Source organism: Andrena cerasifolii, chromosome 15 (assembly GCF_050908995.1).
Source record: "Andrena cerasifolii isolate SP2316 chromosome 15, iyAndCera1_principal, whole genome shotgun sequence".
Lineage (NCBI taxonomy): Eukaryota > Metazoa > Arthropoda > Insecta > Hymenoptera > Andrenidae > Andrena > Andrena cerasifolii.
In genome coordinates this window covers 8464990-8489286 of record NC_135132.1, presented here as the reverse complement: position 1 = coordinate 8489286, position 24297 = coordinate 8464990, and the positions used below count along the sequence as shown (strand labels likewise).

At 41.6% G+C, this 24297-nt stretch overlaps 1 protein-coding gene across 2 annotated transcripts in view; it reads left to right on the top strand.

Moving 5' to 3' along the window:
* LOC143377110 (metabotropic glycine receptor) overlaps positions 1-24297 on the top strand; it is a 142214-nt gene that overhangs the window by 67637 nt on the left and 50280 nt on the right. For both annotated transcript variants that reach the window (XR_013087236.1, XM_076828054.1), the window contains exons 3-5: positions 2021-2144; positions 2563-2706; positions 14522-14722. Coding sequence is in view for 1 of the 2 variants with exons in the window: in XM_076828054.1 (XP_076684169.1) it covers positions 2021-2144; positions 2563-2706; positions 14522-14722 (469 nt within the window). In the remaining variant the exon portion in view is untranslated. The remainder of the gene's footprint in view (positions 1-2020; positions 2145-2562; positions 2707-14521; positions 14723-24297) is intronic.

Sequence of the window (24297 nt, the reverse complement as noted above, 5' to 3'; positions counted from 1 at the left end):
AGATTTCTAGGGGATTTTAAATGCGCTTGAAGTTGTTTTGTGGATATACTTTTTGGAATTTTTATTTCACATTGACTTTTCTGCCTGCTTGAAATTTTGGGACCGTATTTTTTTATTTCCTCTGTCTTTGAAATTGATACAATCTTTTTTAATCGTCCACAAATAAAGATAAATTTTAAGTTCGTGTGTTTTTAAAGGTGATTCCTGTAAATGTTACTTGTTTTGGGAACAATATCTTTGATTGAAGCTCCAAAAAATTTTGAACACTTTAATCTCGTAGCATGGATCCCTTTCGACTTCTGCAAGAGACCACAGATGTCGCTGCGGAGGTCGTCGATCGGTGGGGGAAGCAATATGGCGGACAGAGAGATGTGGTGGGGGGCTCGAGCAGCCAATTCGCATCGCTCTGCCTATAACTTCCCGTATACCCTATTTAACTACCTAAAGTCAATTTTAATAAAACAATTTCAACACATATGTTCACAGATCTTTAACTACTTACCTAATTAACTAATGAAGCCTCTCTGAAGTCGACTTCTCTTCCCAGTTTCTCAGTATTTATGCGTCAGACCACGTCCAATCGATTTCTCAGCAAAATTCTCGTTAAGAATAACCCAGACCTAACCCAGTCTTCTGCAAGAGACCACAGATGTCGCTGCGGAGGTCGTCGGTCGGTGTGGTGGGGGAAGCAATATGGCGGACAGAGAGATGTGGTGGGGGGCTCGAGCAGCCAATTCGCATGGCTCTGCCTATAACTTCCCGTATACCCTATTTAACTACCTAAAGTCAATTTTAATAAAACAATTTCAACACATATGTTCACAGATCTTTAACTACTTACCTAATTAACTAATGAAGCCTCTCTGAAGTCGACTTCTCTTCCCAGTTTCTCAGTATTTATGCGTCAGACCACGTCCAATCGATTTCTCAGCAAAATTCTCGTTAAGAATAACCCAGACCTAACCCAGTCTTCTGCAAGAGACCACAGATGTCGCTGCGGAGGTCGTCGGTCGGTGTGGTGGGGGAAGCAATATGGCGGACAGAGAGATGTGGTGGGGGGCTCGAGCAGCCAATTCGCATGGCTCTGCCTATAACTTCCCGTATACCCTATTTAACTACCTAAAGTCAATTTTAATAAAACAATTTCAACACACATCTTCACAGATCTTTAACTACTTATCTAATTAACTAATGAAGCCTCTCTGAAGTCGACTTCTCTTCCCAGTTTCTCAGTATTTATGCGCCAGACCACGTCCAATCGATTTCTCAGCAAAATACTCGATAAGAACCGCGCGTTCCACTGAAAACACGTTCTTCTCAATATCGCTACCTATCGTATGATTAATTATGCTTACCGTCAGAGTATAGCCGATGGCCTCATTAGGGGGTGTTGTTCCATGAAACTACTCTGGCTCACTATAATGATGTCTCATTGCGTCGAGTCACGAACAGCACGTGAACAAATTTGTCTGATGGAAGTATTAGTTGGTATTGGTGGTATCATCGATGTTAGCTATCTTGTTTCCATACTTAATTTAGTATAAATATTGCAGGGGAATTTGTTGACACTTCATAACGTCGATATATGTGTTCGCATGGTTTGGATAACGAAAATATAGCGCTTGAGCTTCGGTGTTTGATGCAGAGGCTTCTGATATCGAAAATTTGGTATTTTGTACAATTTTTCGGTCAATATTTATCGTGTACGTGTTCAGTTTAACTGATCGATGAATTAACAAATCGATTGACTCAGAACAAATTACTCAAATTAAGTAATTATATTTCTTTGAGAGATTAATTAATTATTTATCCATGACTGAGGCAATGAATAAAGTTTTAGATATTGTTTAAAATTAAATAAGGATGTACTAGGGTTTGTAACATTATAACTGGTTTCTACGAAATTTCTGTATATCTTATTTCGCTTATTATGAAATATTCTCAAGTATTTATTACTATTCAACTATTGCTAGACGTACAATATTACATTTTATTAATATGAAAGAATTCTTTGTTTCAGAGGGACAAGCGGTATAGACATAGATCTACGCAGACTGGACATAGATCAGTGCCCCCTGCCACCAGGATCTACACAACTCAACATTTTTGCAGCCAGTGACAAATGCAAGAAAAGAACAACCGAGGTGAGTGAACAAAAACGCAATTCTCTTTCAAATTCTTGCAGTACCTTCCTATTTAGCAATAAATTACTCAATCACCCAGTATCGCAGCTTCTAAATTAACTTACAGACATATTATTAATATGAATTTCACCAAAAAAAATTGGGTCACATCGTAGATGAAAAAAGAAAAATACCAATGCAATTTTGAACCTTGGATTATTTTCCAAATTAGCCTTTAAAATTTTACTTTTTCTCATTTCAAATTACCCTTTTTCGCATTGAAACTCCCCGCGAACTTTCGTTTCCCGAAATTGTTCTTTCGCCAACGTAGAATCCAGTTCTTTTTGATAGTCACTCTATGTGGACTGAGTTTCTGTAAATTCATTTACTATGTCGATCGTTTCCTGTGTAGAGGCATAATCGTCGCTTCCGGTTTCAGTGTATCGCCATTTCAGGACTGGGATTCCGTCGCGGAAGCTATCGATGCGTCTGCAAACGGGGATTTTATTATCCCGACACGAAATCCTCGTATCGATACTACAACGGCACCGTGATCGAGGAGGAATTCGAGAAACTGATGATGGTACGTGCCCCGTCCTCCACATAGCTATCGGTCCTTGCAATTCCTACGACAATTCCTTGGATCACATTTCACCGCCGCGTTTCTGCGAAAATCCGAGAGTGGAAACACTCAAGCTTTTCACAGATCTTTGTGAAATTTCAAAAGCTGAAGAGTTTAACAGATTTCTGTCCTCTGGGAAATTTTGAGAGCTAAAGGTTTCGACAGATTTCTCTGTCTTCTGTGAAATTTGAAAAGCTGAAATTTTTTGACAGATTTCTGTCTTTTGTGAAATTTGGAAAATTTTAATTTTTGACAGATTTCTGTCTTCTGTGAAATTTGGAAAATTTTAATTTTTGACAGATTTCTGTCTTCTGTGAAATTTGGAAATTTAAATTTCTGAGAGATTTCTGTGAAATTTGGAAAATTTAAATTTTTGACAAGTTTCTGTGAAATTTGGAAATTCTTAATTTTTGACAAATTTCCGTGAAATTTGGAGAATTTAAATTTTCACAGATTTCTGTCTTCTGTGAAATTTGGAAATTTAAATTTCTGAGAGATTTCCGTGAAATTTGGAGAATTTAAATTTTTGACAGATTTCTGTGAAATTTGGAAAATTAAAATTTTTGACAGATTTCTGTGAAATTTGGAAAATTTAAATTTTTGACAGATTTCCGTGAAATTTGGAAAATTTAAATTTTTGACAGATTTCCGTGAAATTTGAAAAAAAAATTTTTTACAGATTTCTGTCTCCTGTGAAATTTGGAAATTTATATTTTTTACAGATTTCCGTGAAATTTGGAAAATTACAATTTTTGACAGATTTCTGTGAAATTTAAAAAATTTAAATTTTTAACAGATTTCTGTGAAATTTGAAAAATTAAAATTTTTCACAGATTTCTGCGCCTTCCATGAAATTTGGAAACACTCAAATTTTTTCACAGGTTTCTATGTCTCTTGTGAAATTTAGAAAGCTGGAGCTTTTAACAAATTTCTGTTAAATTGAAAAAATCTAATATCTGAAATATCTAAAAAAATTTGAAAATACTTTTAAGAAACCAGTCAAATTCTAGAAAAATTTCTGTAAAGACATGCCCAACACTAAAATCTAAAATTTCACAAGACTTCATTCGAAACTTTTGCATTGTGGAACAAAATCGAAATTCTTTAAAAGTCGTGAATTTCAAAATTATCGACGTCCCAAGTGGCGGGTTCCAGTGGTGTCCATGCGTTCCTCGCGCATTAAAAGACAACTTCCGGTGGCGATTTGTCAGCGTCAAGCTCCAGGAAGTAAAAAATCGTGTACAAATTGCTGAGAGCCGGCCATTACTTCCAGGTCACGGCATATTCATACGTTTTTCCTTTCTACGTGGATCCTTGAAAACGACTCCGCCATAAATCAATTTCTCGATGGCCGAGCTGGCGCACGCTTAAACACCTCTAAATCGGTGTCGCAGATTCCTCCAATATCTCCTGGATGCAGTACCATCTGCAACCAGTATCATATTTTCCTTCCCCTTTACAGTCGAATTTCTCGAGAAATTTTCAATCTTTTGCGAAGGGAGACTCCCAAACTTTCAGTTACATAATGTAGAATGTAGATAATGCCATTGGTAGCATCCCCTTCTACCCCTCCCCTCCCTCGAACACCCCCACACGCCATTACTTCTGCTCTATATACATCTACAACCCCAATATTCAACTTTCCACTAATTTCCCCGGCCTTTGCACTCCTGCCCTACAAATTTCTTTCCATAGCGCCCTAATAATCAATTCCATTACCTCGGAGCGCAGCAAAGTACATATCGTTATGCAAGGGCGTCCGCAGATTTTTTCCAGGGGAAGGGAACTTTGAGAAACAGCGACGGCAAAGAGAAAATATAGTAATCAAAAAACAAAATGAACTTTTTAATATTGCACTTGCAGCGCCAATTTAATTAAAAATTAAAAATTAAAATTTAAAAATATTCACTGTTTCAGTATAAACTTAATGCACAGTAGTTTTTATAAATAAGCAAATTTCCTCCTACTTAAATTAGCTCCTAGCTTGAGAAAAAATTGCTTATTTTTAAAAACTAATCTTTATTAATTTTATACTAAAAAAGTGAGTACTTGTTAAATTTTTAATTTCAATTTCAGCTGCCCCCTCCCACTTACCCTCTCCTTAGCTCAAGGAAAAATTGCTTATTTTTAAAAACTAATCTTTATTAATTTTATACTAAAAAAGTGAGTATTTGTTAAATTTTTATTTTCAATTTCAGCTGCCCCCCTCCCACTTGCCCTCTCCCTAGCTCAAGGAAAAATTGCTTAATTTTAAAAACTGATCTGCACTAAGTTTATAGTAAAAAACTGAATATTTTTAAATTTCAATTTTATGTAAATTGACACAGCCGAAGTGATCGCCCCAATAAAGAGAAAGCCTGCCTCGAAGAGGCCACCGCTGCTCTTTACGGCGGTCGATTCAATTCGAAGGCCGTCGGATTCAAAATGGCGACCCCACACCGCCGGATAATTCGCGGGGGATGAAAGGGAGCCGCCGTCGTCTCAGCGATCGCCGCGATTCGACGCCGGTTACCGTCGAAACTGACACGGGGCTCGTTCCGAATCGCCCCGTAATTGTTGATAAATGACTTGCAATCCGCGCATTCGTACAAAAGCCCGCGTGCCCTTGGCTGTAATTAATATTCCCCTGACAGCCCGCTGAAGGTTTAACCTTCTCGATAATTTCCCTCAACGAAACGGCGACCGCAGTCTCGGTAGGGGTTGGGGGTGATTTTTAATACGCTGCATGCAACGTGGTGACGATTGCAACCGTAGCGCCAAGTTCTGTGGATGCTCGGCTGTTTTCTCTCCCCTTTTCGAAATATAGATTTTTGCTTTATAAAAATTAAATCACAGGCGGATTCAGGACCCCTTCTTGGAGGGGGCGAAATATGTAAAAGTACATTTTTGAACCTTCTTTTACAAGATTTAAAATTTGGTTGTAACTTATATTTTATTATCTCTATCTGATACTACCCCCTAATTAATTAAATTCACATTAATTATTTATACAGAATAATATATAATCTCATAATATTTTTCTATTTTATTACTCTTGGGTGAGGTAATCCACCCCTGGTTAAAATGTTGTCTAACCTCTAAAAAGATCCCGATATTTCACTGAAAAAATTTTCAGGTAATTATCTGAGAAAACAAATTTTAAATTTACAAATTATTTTATCACATACAAGTTGACCCCCTTAACTCCCTTTCCTTCTCTATAATAATGTAAATCATGGCTTAAAAATTACCCAAGAAGCTCTGAAAATTTTTAAGCAACCCCCTAAATTGTTAACAATTCTCTTTAACTTCTGTTTACTGTCATTGTATTTCCCCTTTTTTCGCTTAATTTTTTCTGGCGCTATTTCTCCCTTTCTTTTGTTCATTTTTCTACTTCTACTTTTCTGCATTAGCCCTCCTGGTTTTCTCCATTCTTTATATAGCAAAAGGTTTTCCCGTATAAATAACTAACTAACTAACTAAATAAATAAATAAATAAACGCGCAAATAAAAAAAGAACTGCTCTCCGTTTCGTTACTAAAAATAAAAATTCGCTACCACTAACTAGCACCACGAATCATCCCCTGCGATCCCACTGTTTCCCCCTCCGATTCAACCCCTTCCATAAAACAGTTTCGTCTGATCTGTTTCACCGCGGCGACCCAGAAATTATAATCGTTCCCCGGAGCCGGGCGAGCGTGATTTACAAGTCTGCCTGATGAACACGAAATATTTCAATCGGCCGCGAGTTTAACTGCATTCGCATTAGCGTTTTTCTAAAGGACGACCAACGGAGCGAAGCTGGGATCACGCGAAGCTTTCATTTGTCCGCCGGGTTCTGAAATAACTCTCGTACCTTTTGCAACGCGCACTTGCCCCCATTCTTATTTTTTTTCTCCACCCGAACGAGGACAGCAAACTTTCCTTTACCCAGCCGTGTCTTTTTTACTCTCCGCGAGACCTCTGCCCTTCGCGAGCCTCAAAGAGGGAAGGTCGCGGTTGGCGCTGCTGAAGAAGTCCATCGCACCTCGCAGCGCCTCACCCGCTTTCCCATCGACGACAACGATAAGCCGCCGCGCAAAGGAAACAAGGCGGTTTTAATTTACTGGCTGAACGAGTATCATGCCATCAACGGTGGCACGAGCGCCTACCAAATTCAATTTCAACCCCGCCCCTGTTAACACCCGCGTGCATTTGCTTGCAAAGCCACGTAGACGGCGTAAAATTAATTTTACGCGGCGGACCCCAGTGTTTTCTCACCGCGTCTTTTTTCCCCCCCTTCCCGTTTTATTGCTCGTCGTATTTCATCAGCCCCGTGAAAAAGAGGGGGCCCGGGACCACCTGCTCTTTCGCAGCGGTCTCGTTCGCACGTTTCGCTGGAAAACCGTAAAATTCTCCATAGAACGTTTCGGTTTTACACGGACTGCGACGTGGCTCGCGGCGATACTATACGGGATTTTGTTCGGGGTTCGAAAACCAGTCGGAAATGTACAATGCACTTTTTTCGTGCGACAAGTAGTTTTGCAGAAAATTAACTTCGAAGGCGTGCGCGCGGGGGAATTAAAAAAAGCGATTAATTTCTTGTCCGCCGGGGTTGTTGGTATATTTTTTCCATTATATCGTCGCTGAAAGAAGGTTTTGATTATTCCAGCGTGATAACGTGGCTTAGAGGTGAATAGAGGGTTATGAAAAATTTGCGCGCGCAACGACTTTGATAATTATTTTCTCAAAAAACGAAGCTCAGGGCGACAAAATTTTATTCCACATTTTCCATTCATTTTTTAACGGCGAATAGGTCCGTTGTCGTAGTTACGTCAAATTCTCGATATTTCACCGCGTTTTCCACTCTTTTCGACCACTGGCGCGCTCTTTTCGTCCACTTAGTCCTCCTTTCAAACGCCAGGGAATCCGGCAGCGTAAAACCTGTCAGAGAGGGTTCGGTCCCGAAAGGGATTCCCTCGAAATATCACGTGTAGGTCATCGGATTAATAACGTTTCATTTGATCGCCACTGGAAAATCGTTCGCCGTGTCTGTGCCAGGTGCGCCCGTCGAGTCGCAGGGGATGCAATGCTTCGTGTAACAGTGTGGATGACAGCGTCGATTCTGTCGATATTCATTTTTGAGCGCTCGGATCGACGGGTGATCGAAGCGTGACTGTAACGGGTGACCGAAAGACAGAGGAGCTCGGGATACGTTTGTTAATAACTGACAAGTGTTTCGAGTTCGACAGCTTCCGAACTCAAAGCTTTGAAATTCCTTCGTTATGCGTTACAAAAGAGTTTTATGCCCCGAGAGTTTAGAAAAAGAAGAATGCGGCGACAAAAGCGAACGGGGGTGAAAAATGGGCAAAGTCTCGAAATCACCGTCAGACCGCTCCACCTTTGTACCCCCGGTCCCCAGTGCCAACAGACTGTGGAATACACAATATTTGTTGCTCTGGCGCGTCGCCAGAGAAGTTCGCGCGAAGGAGGAGAAAAAATTTCGTAGTGCAAATTCTTTTTGTTCGCGTTACACGGCTCGGAATTAATCGGGGAATTAAGGGGTCGCATTAACGGGGAAATTTGGGATTATGCACCGAGAAAGTTACGGCTATTTTCAAGTGGAGGTTTTTTTTTTAGAAGAAAATTGTGGGGGGCATTTTGAGCATTGCTTGAATTTAGAAGTTTTTAGGCGGATGAATTTACCGGTATCGAAAGGGAAAGAAGAAAATGGGGTGGAAGAGACCCATGCGGGATCCAGGGGATTTATGGGAGGTGAAATGAGTGTAGCATCGCGCTGATTAACGATATGAGGAGAGCATTGTAGTGCAGCCAGGTGTGTGTGTCGATAGTTAATCAGGCCCGTATGCAATGGATCGTTGGCCACGAGATGAATCGAATGTGGGATCCCAGAAGCGCGATGACGCTTCATTTTGCAATTGCTTTAGACTTATTATGCGACACGGTGCGAATGGATATCAATTCACTGTTGATCTGCTTTGGAATACAATGGTATTGCATAAAGGTAGCTTTAGATACAGGATTATAAAATACTGGGATTGTAGTGTTTATCTAAATAGTAATTAAATCATAGGCAAAAGTACATAACTATATTCAAAATTCCTTTTCCAAGCACTTTGGATGACGAAATTTGGAAATTAATCCCGAATGTTTTCCCAGTTGCACTTTATACACGTGGGAAGGTTGTTTTATAGGCAACGTGCACCTCGCATGTGGGAACGTGGCTTTAGTCTGTTCTACACTATCCCTTAAACATGTGGGAATGTTCCTTAAAGTCTATTCTGCATCCTCATTTTCACACGTGGGATGGTGGCTTTAAGCTTCAGCTACATATTTCTTTACACATGTGGGAATGTGGATTTACTCTTCTTTGTACATGTGGGGATGTGGCTTTACGTATACTCAATCTCCGACTTTTCTCACGTGGGAAGGTGGCTTTATGTTCTTCTACACATTTACTTATACATGTAGGAATGTGGATTTACGTCTACTCTATACTCTTCTTTGTACACGTGGGAATGTGGCTTTACGTATACTCAATCCCCGACTTTTCACACGTGGGAAGGTGGCTTTATGTTCTTCTACGCATTTACTTATACATGTAGGAATGTGGATTTACGTCTACTCTATACTCTTCTTTGTACACGTGGGGATGTGGCTTTACGTATACTCAATCTCCGACTTTTCTCACGTGGGAAGGTGGCTTTATGTTCTTCTACACATTTACTTATACATGTAGGAATGTGGATTTACGTCTACTCTATACTCTTCTTTCTACACGTGGGGATGTGGCTTTACGTATACTCAATCTCCGTCTTTTCTCACGTGGGAAGGTGGCTTCATGTTTCTCTTACACCTTTCTCTACACATGTGGGAATTTACGTCTACTATATACTCTTCTTTGTACATGTGCGGATGTGGCTTTACGTATACTCAATCTCCGACTTGTCACACGTGGGGAGGTGGCTCGAAATATATTCACTGCCCGTGCTCCACGCGTGGGAACGTGGCTTTAACCGTGTTCTAAATTTCATTTCCACACGTGGGAGCGTGACTTTACTTTCAAACAGTCTCAAGCAAAGTGCCAAAGCATATTCTTCCCCGAGCAAGTATTCCCCCTTACTTTGACACGACAATCGAACGCGTTGAATTGTTCGTGAGAACACAAACGCGGGGAGAATCGATTGGATTCTCCCGAGGTGTGAAATGAGCATAAGGGGATAAATCGACCGACAACGTATCGTGTCGCACTTCATTGCGGATTCGCGTCGTGGTCTTGCATGCGATGTTGCGTCCCAAGGGAGCTTTCGGAGTGCAACTTACCAACAGTTTCCCGCTGTTTGTTGTCCGTTGCAGTACATATTGCCGTTCGCCATGCTGACTCTGTACGGACTTAACACAGCCATGTTCTCCATAATTGTAAACATCTTAATCCGCTTTCGAGCACACGCGATGAATCTCCCGCATACGAAATCTGGCTCGTGGCTAGTGCTCAAGCAGGCATTCTGAATCACGATAAACATAAATGCTAGTCGCCAAGCTGCTAGAAGAAAATTCTCCGATTCTACCCCCCTCCTTTTGTACACCTTTCCACCCTTCTTTTCACTGGTGGTCTATATTTATATCGCATTACCATTTCTACCACTCCAAGAATTACAATACGACCAGAATCCACTCTCAATTTTAAATTCTAAACTGCACCCTCAACTTTTCATTCCCCTTAAACTAGCCCATGAGATTCCGTAAAATTACAGTTAAAAGGCAGCAGAAATGAGAGGGAAATTCAATCTCAGTCGTTGAATATAATTTTTCATTCGTTTACACACCGCTCCCTAGAAATCCCGCCTTGACGAAACGGGCGATCACGTGGTGGGAGAGGTCGCGGCTCTCATTTACTTGCACATCGCGCACTGTGACTTCGCCTCTGAAATTTACTTTCAGGGGTGAAGAATCGTTTATCGTGGCAGAAATTTCCATTAGTTTCCTATCGATCCGCCGGTGTTCCCATGTTTCCTACACGGGCGGGCGCCAATGCTGGAGAACGGTGGGCTCGTGGTCCGTGAAAAAGAGCGGTGGTCCGGTGGATAGGGGATGAACGGTACAAATAGGCGAATCGGAAGCGGATACCGCATACAGCTGGTGAGGGTATCCGCTACGTCATAAACGAATGCGCGTATGGTAATCTGTGCTGGCACATTGCAAGCTGCATTGCATAATTGCAATAAAAAGCAACTTTGTAGAAGAATATACTGTACCTTTGATACTTGAAATAATTTTTTAGATTCGGTCTTCGCAAGGGATTTAACTCTGCCGCGTTACACTCGTAGTCGCTTAGATTAGTTACCGAACCAACGTGCCGAGACGGTGTTTTCACATTTTCTCCAGACTTGGGACGATAGCTTAGTGATTCTACTACTTAGAGATGTTCTTCTCAACGTCAGGTAACAGAAAATTGCTTTGCTTTTATGTTTAGAAAGATTTTATATTGCGGACCAACGTGCCTGGGTACTTTACTCGCATTTATTCTAAAAATGACGCAATTGCTACCTATATATACTCTAATTAACTCCAGCTAGATAGATAAGTTATCTCTACTTAATTTTACATTTGTATTACCTTTACGCCCCAAACCAATGTGACTGGGGGCTTAGAACATTCCTCAACAAGCCTCCCAAAACCAATACCGACCGGACTCACTAACTCCACACTCGATTTCCCTCAACCGAAGGCCTCCGGTTTCAAACTCCCACCTACCCGAAATCGAAGATAATCAATGATCGACGACCAACACACAATCGATCGAACACACCGCAACCCCCGGGTTTCCCCAGCGTCCTCCCACTACCATTTTCGTCAGATTCGAACGAGGGATATCGCGAGATTAACGACACATCATATCCCGCAGTTTATCCTCCGGAGCCTTGTCGCGTTTGCGTTCTTGATAGAGCAATCCACCACGTGAACAGTCTTCCCAAAGACATGCAATTTCGATCAGGTCGAGGGGAGAGCACCGCGCGGGGTGAAAGGTATAAACCCAGGTCGTCTGGAGACACGGGATCATCGATATTGCCAGCTCGGTTGTCTGTCTCCCCTGACAGCGTGTCGTTTCTGATTAGACGAGACATTCGGGCGAAGTTTAACGCGAACCGACACGTAGGCTAAGCTTCCACTGATTGGTTTCTCATTAGAATTCACTTGTCAACGGCTGACGGAGAGAGAGAGGTGGTCGGGGACCGCGGTGGTGCTCGTGTGGCAGGGGCCGCGCGGCGCATGTAACCGTTCGGAATCGCCGATCCTGCACGAGAATGGGCACATCTTATATATGCAGCAACACACACAACCCGTCAACTCCGACGTCACACCGTAATCCCTGAAGTCGGTTCCCTGCCGTAGACGCCTGGGGACCGAGAGTAATAAACTTGGAACTTGTATATATACGAACGGGACTGGGACCTGACACTTGCGAGAAAGAGTTTGAGAGATTAGACCCCTGGCGGCGCTGGCGAGCACTAAGTCGCGGTCCCATGGTAGGACTGTAACCTGACACGCGCTCGCGCGTGCTTCTGAATTTTTGCAAGCTTGCTTCCTCAGGGGAATGAGTAGAGCGATGAAACAGGGGCTCGACGTGGAGTGTCTGAATCGCGCGAACAATTCAAAGAGGCTACTGCGGACGGAAGCGAGACGAAGAACAAAGAATAATCCCGAGGTGAAGAGAAACAAAGGGAGCCCTGGGATGCTAAGAAGCGGCAGCAGAAGGAGCAGCGTGATTTATGAAGCTGCGATCGACGTCTGAAAAATTGGCGAGCTTCCGGGGGCAACGGACGAAAGAAACAAATAGCCAGGCGATTACGGAAACGACTCGTTAGACGCCACGGCGCGGGAAGGAAACGCTCGGCCCTCCGGCCGTTTTGCGAATTCCCTTGCAGCCAACGAGACGCTTCCTGTGATCGATGAAACGCGCCGCAATTAACCGGCGTGACAGCACGTGAACTGCAGATAAGAAATGGCGCGGTAGAGTGAAACGAAGTGGCCAGCGATGGGGTCGAAAGAATTTTATTGGTACATAACCGTACGTGCTTGACACTTGGGCAAGTTCGGCGAGAATAGTGGCTCTTACAAAAATAATGGACATTTCACTAATTCTTTAAGAGGGGGGGGGGGGGGCTGGTGTAATCGGCAGAAATTAAAGTTGTTTTTGAGATTTTTTTGTGAGGAAACTATACATGCAATCCTTTCAAAACTTTCAGACTATATTATTACAGTGGCGTGCAAAAGTATTCGACCACCCTTTAAAACAGTATAACTCGTTTAAAATTCGTCCAAACGACTTGAGTTTTTTTTTTAGAAAACTGCCGAAATGTGTGACCACCAATTTTAAATGTTTGTAGCACATAGCTGCGTTAACCGATTTTGATGAAAATATCAGCACGTGTACAGCTTAATTAAATCTACAAAAGGTATTTTTGAAATTTTCATTACGAGCACAGACAAAAAAGTTGAAAAAAGCGACATTACTATTTTTTTCGCTTTCCAACCAATTTAATTTTTTTTTCAAAACGACGAAACACGTCATCTAGCAAACTAATCCTTCTAGCTTCTCGAAAATACTCAAGTTGTTTGGACCAATTTCAAACGAGTTATTCTGTTCTGAAGGATGGCCGGATACTTTTGCACGCCACTGTATGTATTTCAAAAAGTGAAGAAACATTTTTTAATATAAAAATACTGCCTTTTTCCAAATGGCGCAAGTATTTCGGTCCTTTCAACGCGAGTCACACGAATACCACGTCGGTATTTCTATCGCAGCGACTTCGCGCTCCGGACTAATATGACTGGGCCCAATTTTCGAATTTTTTCCAAAATAAAAAACCACTTTCTCCACTCTTACCTACTCCCCGAAACCCCAGCTACCTAAAACCGACAACATTTCCCTGTTTAACCCACTTTCGTTTTTCGGACCACCGTGCCGGGAGCAGAGAGTTCCGTAGCACGCGTCCCCGGGCCCGTGATTCCGTAACAACCCATTCCGCATGCATTTGTTTGGTATTCGCGAGGCGGACGGCGACCCCGATCCCTCAGCAGTCGTAAATTATTCGGGAACCCACTTTTTTCGCCCAGGCGAGCCCAGGGGGTTCATTCGGGACGCATGGAAATGCTGGGTACGCAGTAGGCGTGGCTCCTTGCCTTTAATATCCTAAACCATAGTGCCCGTGGCGGTGATTTGCGAGGTGCGATAAATCCGCTGGAACTTAAGGCCGATCGTATAGGTATATAAATGCGATTTACGGCGGGCTGATTTGTAGTCGCCGGGATCTAGCTCGACGGGGCGGCTGGGAGTGAGGGAGCAGGTAGCTGTCCCGATAGGCTGGCCACTTGGGAATTTGTTTTGAGGTAGCCTTCGTTTCGCCGTGGCTAAGGACAGACGTTAATGAAGCTGACGAGCAAAGTGGCTGAATTATGGGGGCGTGGGAGGGATTAGAGAGCGCCGTGAGCAGCGTATAGAGAGGTGATGGATGCACGGGGCTTACACGACTCTCGCTGGAAGTAATGGTGCCATTCGAGCCTCTGCGAACGAAAGTGATGCAAGTGAAGGAAATTGGAAGGCCCTGTTGACCTTCCGCGCTCCTATTTCTTATCGTATAAAGTATCAGCCATTCCCAGTGAACGTGACCTTTCATTCGTCGTCTTGCTACATGATGGGGATGATCGTGTTGCTTGGGATTTGCATTTGGGGGCGGGCGGTTGAATTGGCTTGTGGACTCTCTGGTTAATTTCGGGGTGCGGTGTGGTTTTGCAGGGCGAGGAGAGTCAGTACGACGTCGACGGTGTGTTCGAGTGTCTTCCTTGCGCCGAGGGCTGCGAGTTCTGCGAGGACGAATCGCCATGCGTCGTGTCCTTGAACTGGCTCATGAGGACAGCCATCCTGATCCTGGAGTGTTGCGTCATCGCCTGTCTGCCAGCTGTCGCGATTTTCACGTGGAAATATGGGAATGTTAAGGTACGTGGAGAATATTTTACGAAGGGTTATTGAGGCCATTTTATTGTGTGGGGAAACGAGGGAGCTTCGGGTTATGGGACTCCTCAGGGTCGAAAAAAATAAAGCAGAACTAGAGCGAACATAGAGGAATCGCGATTTAGACATAGATTCTTCTAATTTCGAGTCACCGATCGTCTTAATCAATTGCTTCTCTCTCCAAATCGCAATTAATAAGACTCTACTGTACCCTAAGGTTCTTTTTTTCTTAGTGTAACTTAGACCACACTTCTCGGCTCACGCAAATAGGTTTTTCAAAGAGAAATTCCCCCTGTTTTATCACTACAAAGTATGCCAAGTTTGCACAGTAACACATGCAACAAGTTGCTCTACTCGGATCCCAGAAACCCTCAATGTGCGCCAAACTCTGGAACACCATTTTCTTATACTTCGTTGCTCGATATTACGCCAAAGGTATACAATTTCGTGGCAACAGTTTTAGCAAAATTTCGCTGGCCCTACCACAAATTACACCCTTTTCGAATGAAACTTTTTTAAACCCACTAAATCAAAGAATTACCTGTAGTATAATTTTCAACGTATTCAGAAAAATTGAAAATTGAAAGTTGAAAGTTGAAAATTGAAAGTTGAAAGTTGAGAGTTGAGAATTGAAAGTTGACAGTTGACAGTTGAGAGTTGAGAGTTGAGAGTTGAGAGTTGAGAGTTGAGAGTTGACAGTTGACAGTTGACAGTTGACAGTTGAGAGTTGAGAGTTGAGGGTTGAGAGTTGAGAGTTGAGAGTTGAGATTTGAGAGTTAAGATTTGAGAGTTGAGAGTTGAGAGTTAAGAGTTGAGAGTTGAGAGTTGAAAATTTTAAATTTTAAATTTAAAATTGAAGAATGAAGATTGAAGATTGAAAAATGAAAGTATTTCCCAAAGACAAAATATCAGCTCAAATTAGAGTACTCCATTAGCTCCTAGCACAGCTAATAATTACCCAATAATTTGTCAAACCATGCTCCCCCCGCCCCAATTTCCTTCATCCAAAGAAGTTCCACACCCCAGAGTTCCTCCCAAAAGACCCAAAGAGCCTCCACCATTTTAATCTAACTTCCACCTCATCGAGTCCACCAGGAAGTCCAGAAGCTTCCGACAGAGGAACAAGTACACGCCACTCACCCCGAAATTAATTAATTAAACTCCAGGGACTACATCGAAGCACCCAAGCGATCCAAGTCCCTCTCTCAGCATGCAGATCGCGTCTCTACATCGCGAAGTTAGAATATGCCGTAAGGACTGAATAACTTTGTCAGTAATGGGGTTACTTTACACTTCTTTATTCCCCTCTGTTATTCATACAGTCAAACATACCGTCACGAAGTCACCCCCTCAATGCGGAGTGACTTTGTAACAACTTCAATCTTTACTTCCCACTTAACCATAAAAGTAATCACTGATTTGCCTTGAACAGTTGAATTTGATAATTGAAAAACATCAAAAAGTGTCGCAAAGTCACCCCCGCTTGGGTTACGAATTTTTCATTACCAAAAAACTACCAAATTAGTCACAAAGCCACCTCCACCTACGATAGCATTCTATTTAAACCAACCACCTTTGCCATTCTACCATTTCAAGTATCCAACCCTCTTTTTGGACAAATCTCTCCACCCCACATATTGATCCCACACAAGTGTCTCGTTCGGAACGAAAGGTTTTGACGAGACCTAGTTTTTTGGTTGAAAACTAGCGGCCATTGGGCAAATGAAGTGGAAAATGAATGCCACAATGCATCATGGGGCGGCGTGGTTCAATTCGTGGCGTGTTTGCTCGATCCCGCGGACGTAATGGAGTTACAGCTTCAAACGGAATCGCGGTACAAAGGATCTTGGCGGTTCGAGGATGCAACGAAGTAAATCCTCCGCCTCCGCCCTTGGTTGTGGTCGATGAAAAAAGGGAAGTGCCGCACTCTCGGATTCTCGATGGGTCGATTCGACCTCGACGAATGCTGTAGAACCCTTTTCATAGCGCGAACGAGTGCACTCGGTCCAGGGATCCGCGCAGCTTTTGTAGCTGTTGCTGCACCGATTAAGTTTCCAGCTTTCTGCACATCTGGTTTGGGTACTGCGCGCGCTTAAGTGGTGACGCAATCGCAGTTTTGGATAGGTCAGTTGCGAATGGGGGCATTTGTTGGTGAAGGTGATTTTTTGAAGGGGGATTTTTATTTGTTTTTTGGGGGATGATTTTTTATTTGGGAAGAAACTTGAACTTCTCGAAATATTTCGAAGAAATTTAGGAATATCTGAAGAAGTCTTTGGAAACGTTCGAATTTAATAAAGATTTATTTCGAAATTTTAGAGGAACGTTAAAAATTCTGAAAATATTATTCGAAATTTTAAAGAAATTTTCAAGCCCGAAGGTAGGCTGGGAAGGTACGCGGGGATTAACATATTTAAAATCACAAGTTTAGTGTACACAGAAGCAAATAGTCCGTGCTGAAAAATTGGTTTCTTCCTCTTGGAGGGAGGAAATGTAATTTCCCTTAAACTTTCAGATGAGCATTAAGATTTTAATGCCATAGTTTATCTGCGGTATCCAAGCAGACAACAGAAGTCCTAAATAATGTGTACACCTGTGGCTACGCGAGTTAGGATCATCAGTCTTCATTAGGACAGCATTATGACCGGATTGTTGACAGAAGAAGCTCTGACGCTGCGATTTAAATGTTATCGCAGAGTAAGCTTCATGCTAGTCGAGCGATGCTAGTATAGTTTAGGTAATATCTGATGCTTAGGTAATAATAACGCTTTGGCTCACGGAAAAAAGCACGATAGACTGATCATATTTTTAATTTAGTACATACATACTTTGAACCACCCCTAAATCTAAGTTTTGTTCTATAAAATCTATATTTGAACGCTTAAAAATGGACCTAAACTGACAGAACGGAATAGAGTTCTCTATTTGTGACTAGTGTACTTGTGACTTAGTACTTACGACTTAGGACTTACTACTTACGACTTACGACTTAAGACTTAAGACTTAAGACTTACGATTTAAAACTTAGGACTTACGACTTACGACTTAGGACTTACTACTTAGCACTTGCGACTTAGGACTTAGGACTTACGACTGACGACTTACAACTTAGGGTTTACGACTTAGGACTTACGACTTAGGACTTACGACTTAGGATTTACGACTTAGGACTTACGACTTAGGACTTACGACTTACGACTTACAACTTACGACTTACAACTTAAGACTTAAAACTTAAAACTTAGAATTCATTGGAAAATATTAGATTTTAAAGATTTTCGATGGTGGCCTCGTCGATTTCTATAATCACCAAATTGAACCAACTGTAGCTTGAGTTATTAGAACTTCAGAATTGTATCCCCTACTCAATACTCAAATCTGGAATTCCTTCGCTCGCCCATTACACAAATTTGGGACTTCCCCATTGAACCAACACGCAATTTTAGAATTGCATAACTCACCAATTACTCAAATTTGGGATTTCACCTACTCATCACAGAACTTCAGGAATTCATTAACCACCCCATTATTCAAACAAGAAATTCCATCTAGCAACTGCTACAGAATTTCAACACGCCATCGATCAACCATTATTCAACTCCGTGATCCCATCCTTCACCCCGTATAAAGAACAAGGATCCCATCAGCCAGCCATTAAGAAGTCACAACCCGCCCCACAACACTGGAAACAACCTGCTTTCGCGCTCCTCTGATTTATCTCTATTTGCACGCCCCCTCCAGCCACTTTTCGGGGCAGTGTCTCAGGTCTCCGCACCCGAGACCACGATTTCCATTTCCTGGACCCGTGACAGACCGCTTTCCGCTCCGCAAGCGCGCTATTTTCCTCGTCGGGGGCAAAAATTCGCCGCGTCAAGCGAACAATTAGCAGAGAACCGTTCGTCCGGCAGCAGGCTTTCGTATTTTTGATTGCCCTCGATGATTGGGCCATCGACGCAGTCATCATAAAATTCGTTAACTATCGATCAGAGTTTCGATTATCGACGTCACCGGTCTGTCTGTTTTTTTTTGTGCTCGACATTGCAATGGGGCTCCCGATTGAACGTATTAATGAAGCTATTATTTCGAGGTAGGATGGAGCTCGTATGTTTAATCCCACCCTTCAATTATCTTTTTTAATCTGTTAGTAACCGGACTGTCTGATTCTAGGTGTTTGCACGCAAACACGTATATAGGGATGTAGCCAGATATATAATAATAACAGTTTTTATTTATCATATCCCTTCAATTATTGGTAAATACTTTTGTGCCTTCTTTGAGTGGGCATAATTTTATATTCGATGTTTAATGACACCCCAAAGTTCAGTAACTAGTGGCACTACTTGCTGACACTAGGAAATTCATTAAATTAATTTAATTTAAAATTAAATTAATTAAAATTTAAACAAATTATTCTTTTTTGAAATTATTTATGTGGCCAAATTTGCCATTAAAAATCACACAATTTTGGCATATCAGTTTCTTATCCAAATCCAATTTCCGAGATATGGAGCAAACTGTGCTTTTAAACCCCAACTCTGAGGTTTACCTTGCTGGTTTCATCACTGTGGTACAACAAAGGCGGGTATTCTTCTTATTATGAAAGCGAACTTTAATTTATAGAGAGTTGAATCAACTGTAACCACAGGAGAGGTTAAAAGACTCGTAAGGCAGGGGGTTAAATCTGTAGACGCCGATCGGGTTGGGCTAGAAGATGAAGCTAGTGCCCGGGAGCTACAGGATGATCCCAGATACGTCACCCTGAATTCGAAGAAGGGCTGGCGGGTATGGTCGCCTCGTCGATGCTCGGCCAGGACCGCCGCCGGCTAATAAATCCCCTTTAATTAACCGGAAACGGCCGGAAACCTGAGCTCTGAGGCACTTCCCTCCCAACTACCGAGTTGTTACGGAAATTTATTACACGAATCGCCCAAAGACAGGACCGTTTCCACCGGGCTTTCGGAGTTTGACCCCCAAGTCGGTGGTGATAAGATTACAGACGCTTATCGCCACGAAATCGCAGGGCCGGGGTCGTTAGAGGGCTAACTCTTAAGAGGCTTCGAATAAGTTTGCGCAATAGTGGAAGCCAACTTTTGGAAAGCGGTTGCTCCTTAGGTGACGCCGAGATTAAGGTTTGAACAAGTTTGAGTGAGTAGTTTGGGTGAAACGGGGGAGGGTGTTGGGTCTCTTTTGTGATAGAGATATTTTTACGGGTTCTGTCACTCTTGAGGACTGTTTGATACTGTTTGCTGCTGAGGTGACATCGAGATTGGGGTCTGAACAAGTTTGAGTGAGCATTTTGGGCGAAATAGGGGAGGAGTAGGGTGAAGTTAATTTTTAATCTGTGAAAATATGAACTTACCATCTCAATTTATTCTTTTTTATAAACAATAAAATCCAGTCGAATTTGAGCATAATAAATTGATCTATTTTTAAGGATAGCTGATGATGGTGAAATTTCCAATTTAAATGATAATAATGTGGGAGGGCATGGGGCACTAGAATTTATTTCAAATGCATTAAAAATTATCAAATATAAATGTAAATGTATGAATTAAAATACCGCCATTATATGTTAAATTTTCATAATTTTTATCATCTTTGCTTGGCTTGAACCACCCCTAAACATAAGGATGTATTGTCCGAAGCTTTTTTTATATACTGTTTGCATATCTACAGGAACAAATCAGGGTGGTAAGATTTATAATTTTTTTTTTAACTTTTAAGCACCACCCCTGGGGGGATGTTGGGTTTCTTTTGTGACAGAGACATTTCTAGGGGGTGTGTTATTCTTGAAATCGTTTGCTTTTGGTGTTTGAACAAGTGTTTTGAGTAAAATATGAGAAGGTATTAGCCCTTTTTCTGATACGCGACATTTCTGTCACTGAAGATTGTTGTTTCGAATATACTCAGTTGACAAAGTAGCTTAAAAAGAACTAAAACGAGACAGGAATATATCAAAGTACCAGCTGGCTCTCGATCTAGAACTTGCAATACCTCACTAACGCACCAGAACTCATAATATTGCGGTAAAGTCACACGAGACTTTGCAAGTGTCTCATTTTTTAAATTTAATTTACAACGCAACAAAAATATTCAAATCTCGTTGTTTCTGCGTCATAAAATCCCCTTTTTCATCGATCAAAATGCTTTCACCTGAAAACAGTTTCAGGTACCGAACAATCCATGAATAATTTTTTACGAACACCTACGCAACAATTCCCTTTTATTTCCCTTGTTGCGTTGCGAATTTTTAATGCTCGAACTCCGGTTTCAATCGGTTATTATCGTTAAATATCGCGATGTTATTTTCACGCAATAGCCACGTTTTCATGAACGGCGACCACCGCCGAACGGGAATAAACAAATGCCGGGTCCGATTATTGAAACGTGAAAATATTTTCCCCAAGCAGATATCCTCGATCCAGTTATCACTGCGTGTATTTTTAATTTTCCTGGCCGGCGAGCTTTTTTCGCGGCGTTGCTCATAGAAACCCGCCTGGAATATTTTCTGCGGGCACTGAATACCCACCTCGAGCGTGATTTTATTGGGAAATTCACCTGAAAAATGTTTTTCGCGTCGCGGTATCTCAGCGGGAACTGTTTTCATGGACTCTCCAAGCTTCCCCCCCCCCCCTCCTTTTTCGCGTTTTATTCTAGATGGATTGGATTAATTAAAATACCGGGATTGCGTACATTCAATCTCTTCGATATCCGTTGCGACGCTCCGTGAGAATATCTGCATTCATTGTGGCTCTGGGAATATTTATCTGTTGCATTTTTTATTCGCCCCGCAAATATTCGCAGTCCAGGATCAAGCGGTTTGCATATCAGTTGAAAAATCCAGCCCTTTGATGGGAATTTAAACCGTTCATAAAGCAGATTAATAACAACAATTCAGTTTGTTTAAAGCAGAATAATAAAAAGTTCAATTTCCTTCGACAGTCGACACGAATTTCAGCTCAATTTCTCGTCAGTTTGAAATTTGCAATTTTAAAATCGTTCTACAAATCCACCCTCAGAATTGCCAAGAAAATAGGAAATTTCAAAATTTTTAATTTTTAATTTCAAGGGTGTGTCTCTTTTGTAATCGAGTTTCGATTTCGACGCGATCGATGGTCCCTCGCTGTGGAACAGTACGAAGCAAGTTGTGGTTCGCAAACAACCGGGGTTCGTAGCCCTCCTTGCAATCGAATCCCAGCGTTACCCGATGTTTCACGGTTGCGCGGCATGCAACAAGTTGCAGCGTCGCTGGGTTGAGCGGAAAGGGTGTCAGTGGGTTCTGTACGCCCTGTCGTGGCGGGCGGCCACGTGTCCAAAGGGGGAGTTCTCTAGATTTAGGACAGCGAAGGGAATATACCGGGTGTGTAGTAAAACTACAAAGAGCGATGAGCGGTTTTCCAAAAGAAAAGGGTTGGAAAATCTGTAATTAAATTTTCTCGCGCGAGGCCTCGTTTTCGAGAAAATTGATTTCGAACACTTTTCTGGCAACCGGGGATCTGATTGGGGGAATTGAGAATGGGGCTCGGAATATGGCAGGAGTTTGCACGAAGTTTTGCGGAAAAATAAGTCGAAAGTGTGGATTGAAGTTTTTTTTTATATGAGACTTTGGTTTTGAGAAAATCGATTTTGAAAATTTGTAGGTTATGTGGTCAGGTGACTGAGAATTGGAAGAACGTAGAATTAACTAATTTACTTATGACTCTTTTTTTTTAATGAAGATTTGGTTTTGAATGATTTTGATTTGAAGAGTTTCGAATTTTCGAAATGGATTTTCTTGAGAATAACCATCTTGCATGAGAAAATGTTAATCTACGTTATTGATTTATTTTTACACAGAGAATCAGCGCTTTCATTTTCCTAGTTTTATAAATATTGAATACAAATTTTAGAAAACTTTTATTTTTGGAATTTTCAAGAATTTTTTTAGCGATGATTTGTAAAACTTCAATTTCAAAAAGAATACTAATACATTTACACCGACTTTGTATTAATAGAAAAGTTTTTATCCTATTTTAGACAGCAAATATAATTCACAAAGAATATTTTTCTCAAAACCGTTGTCGCCCTAAAAATGTTCAATTTTTCCAGTTTTTCCTCTGGTTTTTTTTTCAAATAAAAAACATTATTTTTCTCTCCGGAATATTATTATGAAACTCAGAAACTTCCCCATCAATTTTCAAAATGCTAGCAAAACAGGTTTACTCCGACAACGATAATACTTTCAGTTTTTAAAACGTAATTTTCCCTCGCTTTTTCATCATTATATGCAGGATAATTTTGCTAGGTCAGGAAAATTTTTAATGGAGTTCTGCCTCGGCGATGCGATGTGTTGCCACAGCTCGTAAATGCAAATTTTTATCGAAAGAAAGGGGACGAAGGTAGGACAGAGGTGGTAAAACGTGAGAACGCTATTTTCATAAATTGCGTCGACGACGTGCTTTTGAAAATATAAAAAAGGGACGTGGGATAAAAGTGTCATTTCTTTAAAAAGGCAGAGGAAGGGCAAGAGGGTGGAGGGGGGAGGCGAGCGGTGGGTGGGGAGGACGTCGAGGAAGGAAGTGGAAGTATTTTAATTTAATGAGGTTTCTTGCATGCCTGCCTGTTTTATTAAGCAAAAAGTGGAAAAAGTATAGGGAACGCTACAAATTCTTTTTACTGATTTGTGGAGAGAATTCCGCAGTTCTTCCACTTCCTAACAAATCGTCGAATTAGACCCTAGATTTTGGAATTACAAAAATGATCTCCTGGGTAGTATTAGCAACAGTCAAACCACATTTTCACCAATAAAAAAAATGCAATTCGCAAAAGAACCTATAGCTTTCGAAATATTGCAACATTATTACAGTAAACATTTGGGAAAATTTGGTGACAGTAAAATAACTTCTGTTATTTCCATCGACTGAAAATTAACAACAAGAAGGCCCAAATTGTCTACAAAAAAAAAACCCTCCAAAAAGAAAAGCATAATTCAATGCAAAGCAATAAGGATCTCCATTTATCAGCCGAATCCACAACCACAAGTTTCTGATACATAAAGCCGGGTTCTCACTTCGGAAATCGTGGCTGAAAAAAAATTTCATTTTCCTTTTCTAAAACTCGATAGTTTCGTTTTGCACGAGTCGATCTCCCGGTACGAGAAAATTCACACGAAATTGTTCTCTTTATCCTCCGAATGTGGTGCCCGCGAATAAATAGCTGGTCGCCAAGATCCTCGAGTTTCACGCACGTACAACGCAGCGTGTCGTATAAACGTGAAGGGAATAAACATGCGCATGCAGAAGTTGGCTGGAAGCCGTATATTCAGCCAATATATAACAGTTTAGCATAGAAATGTTGCCTGGAGCGTTCCCTCCTTTTGGCTGTCGCTGCGAGATTCACCACACTACGTGAATTGTTGAGGGAAATTTCACATTTGTGTTCTGAGGCGTGTGGATATAGCACATGTAACTAGATACCTGCTGGGAGGAAGTATTAATAAATTACTAGGGACGACCGTGAATTACACTTAGTCGAACCTAGTTGCCAGATTGCGATGGGTGTAGAACTTGTTACTAGTTAATATT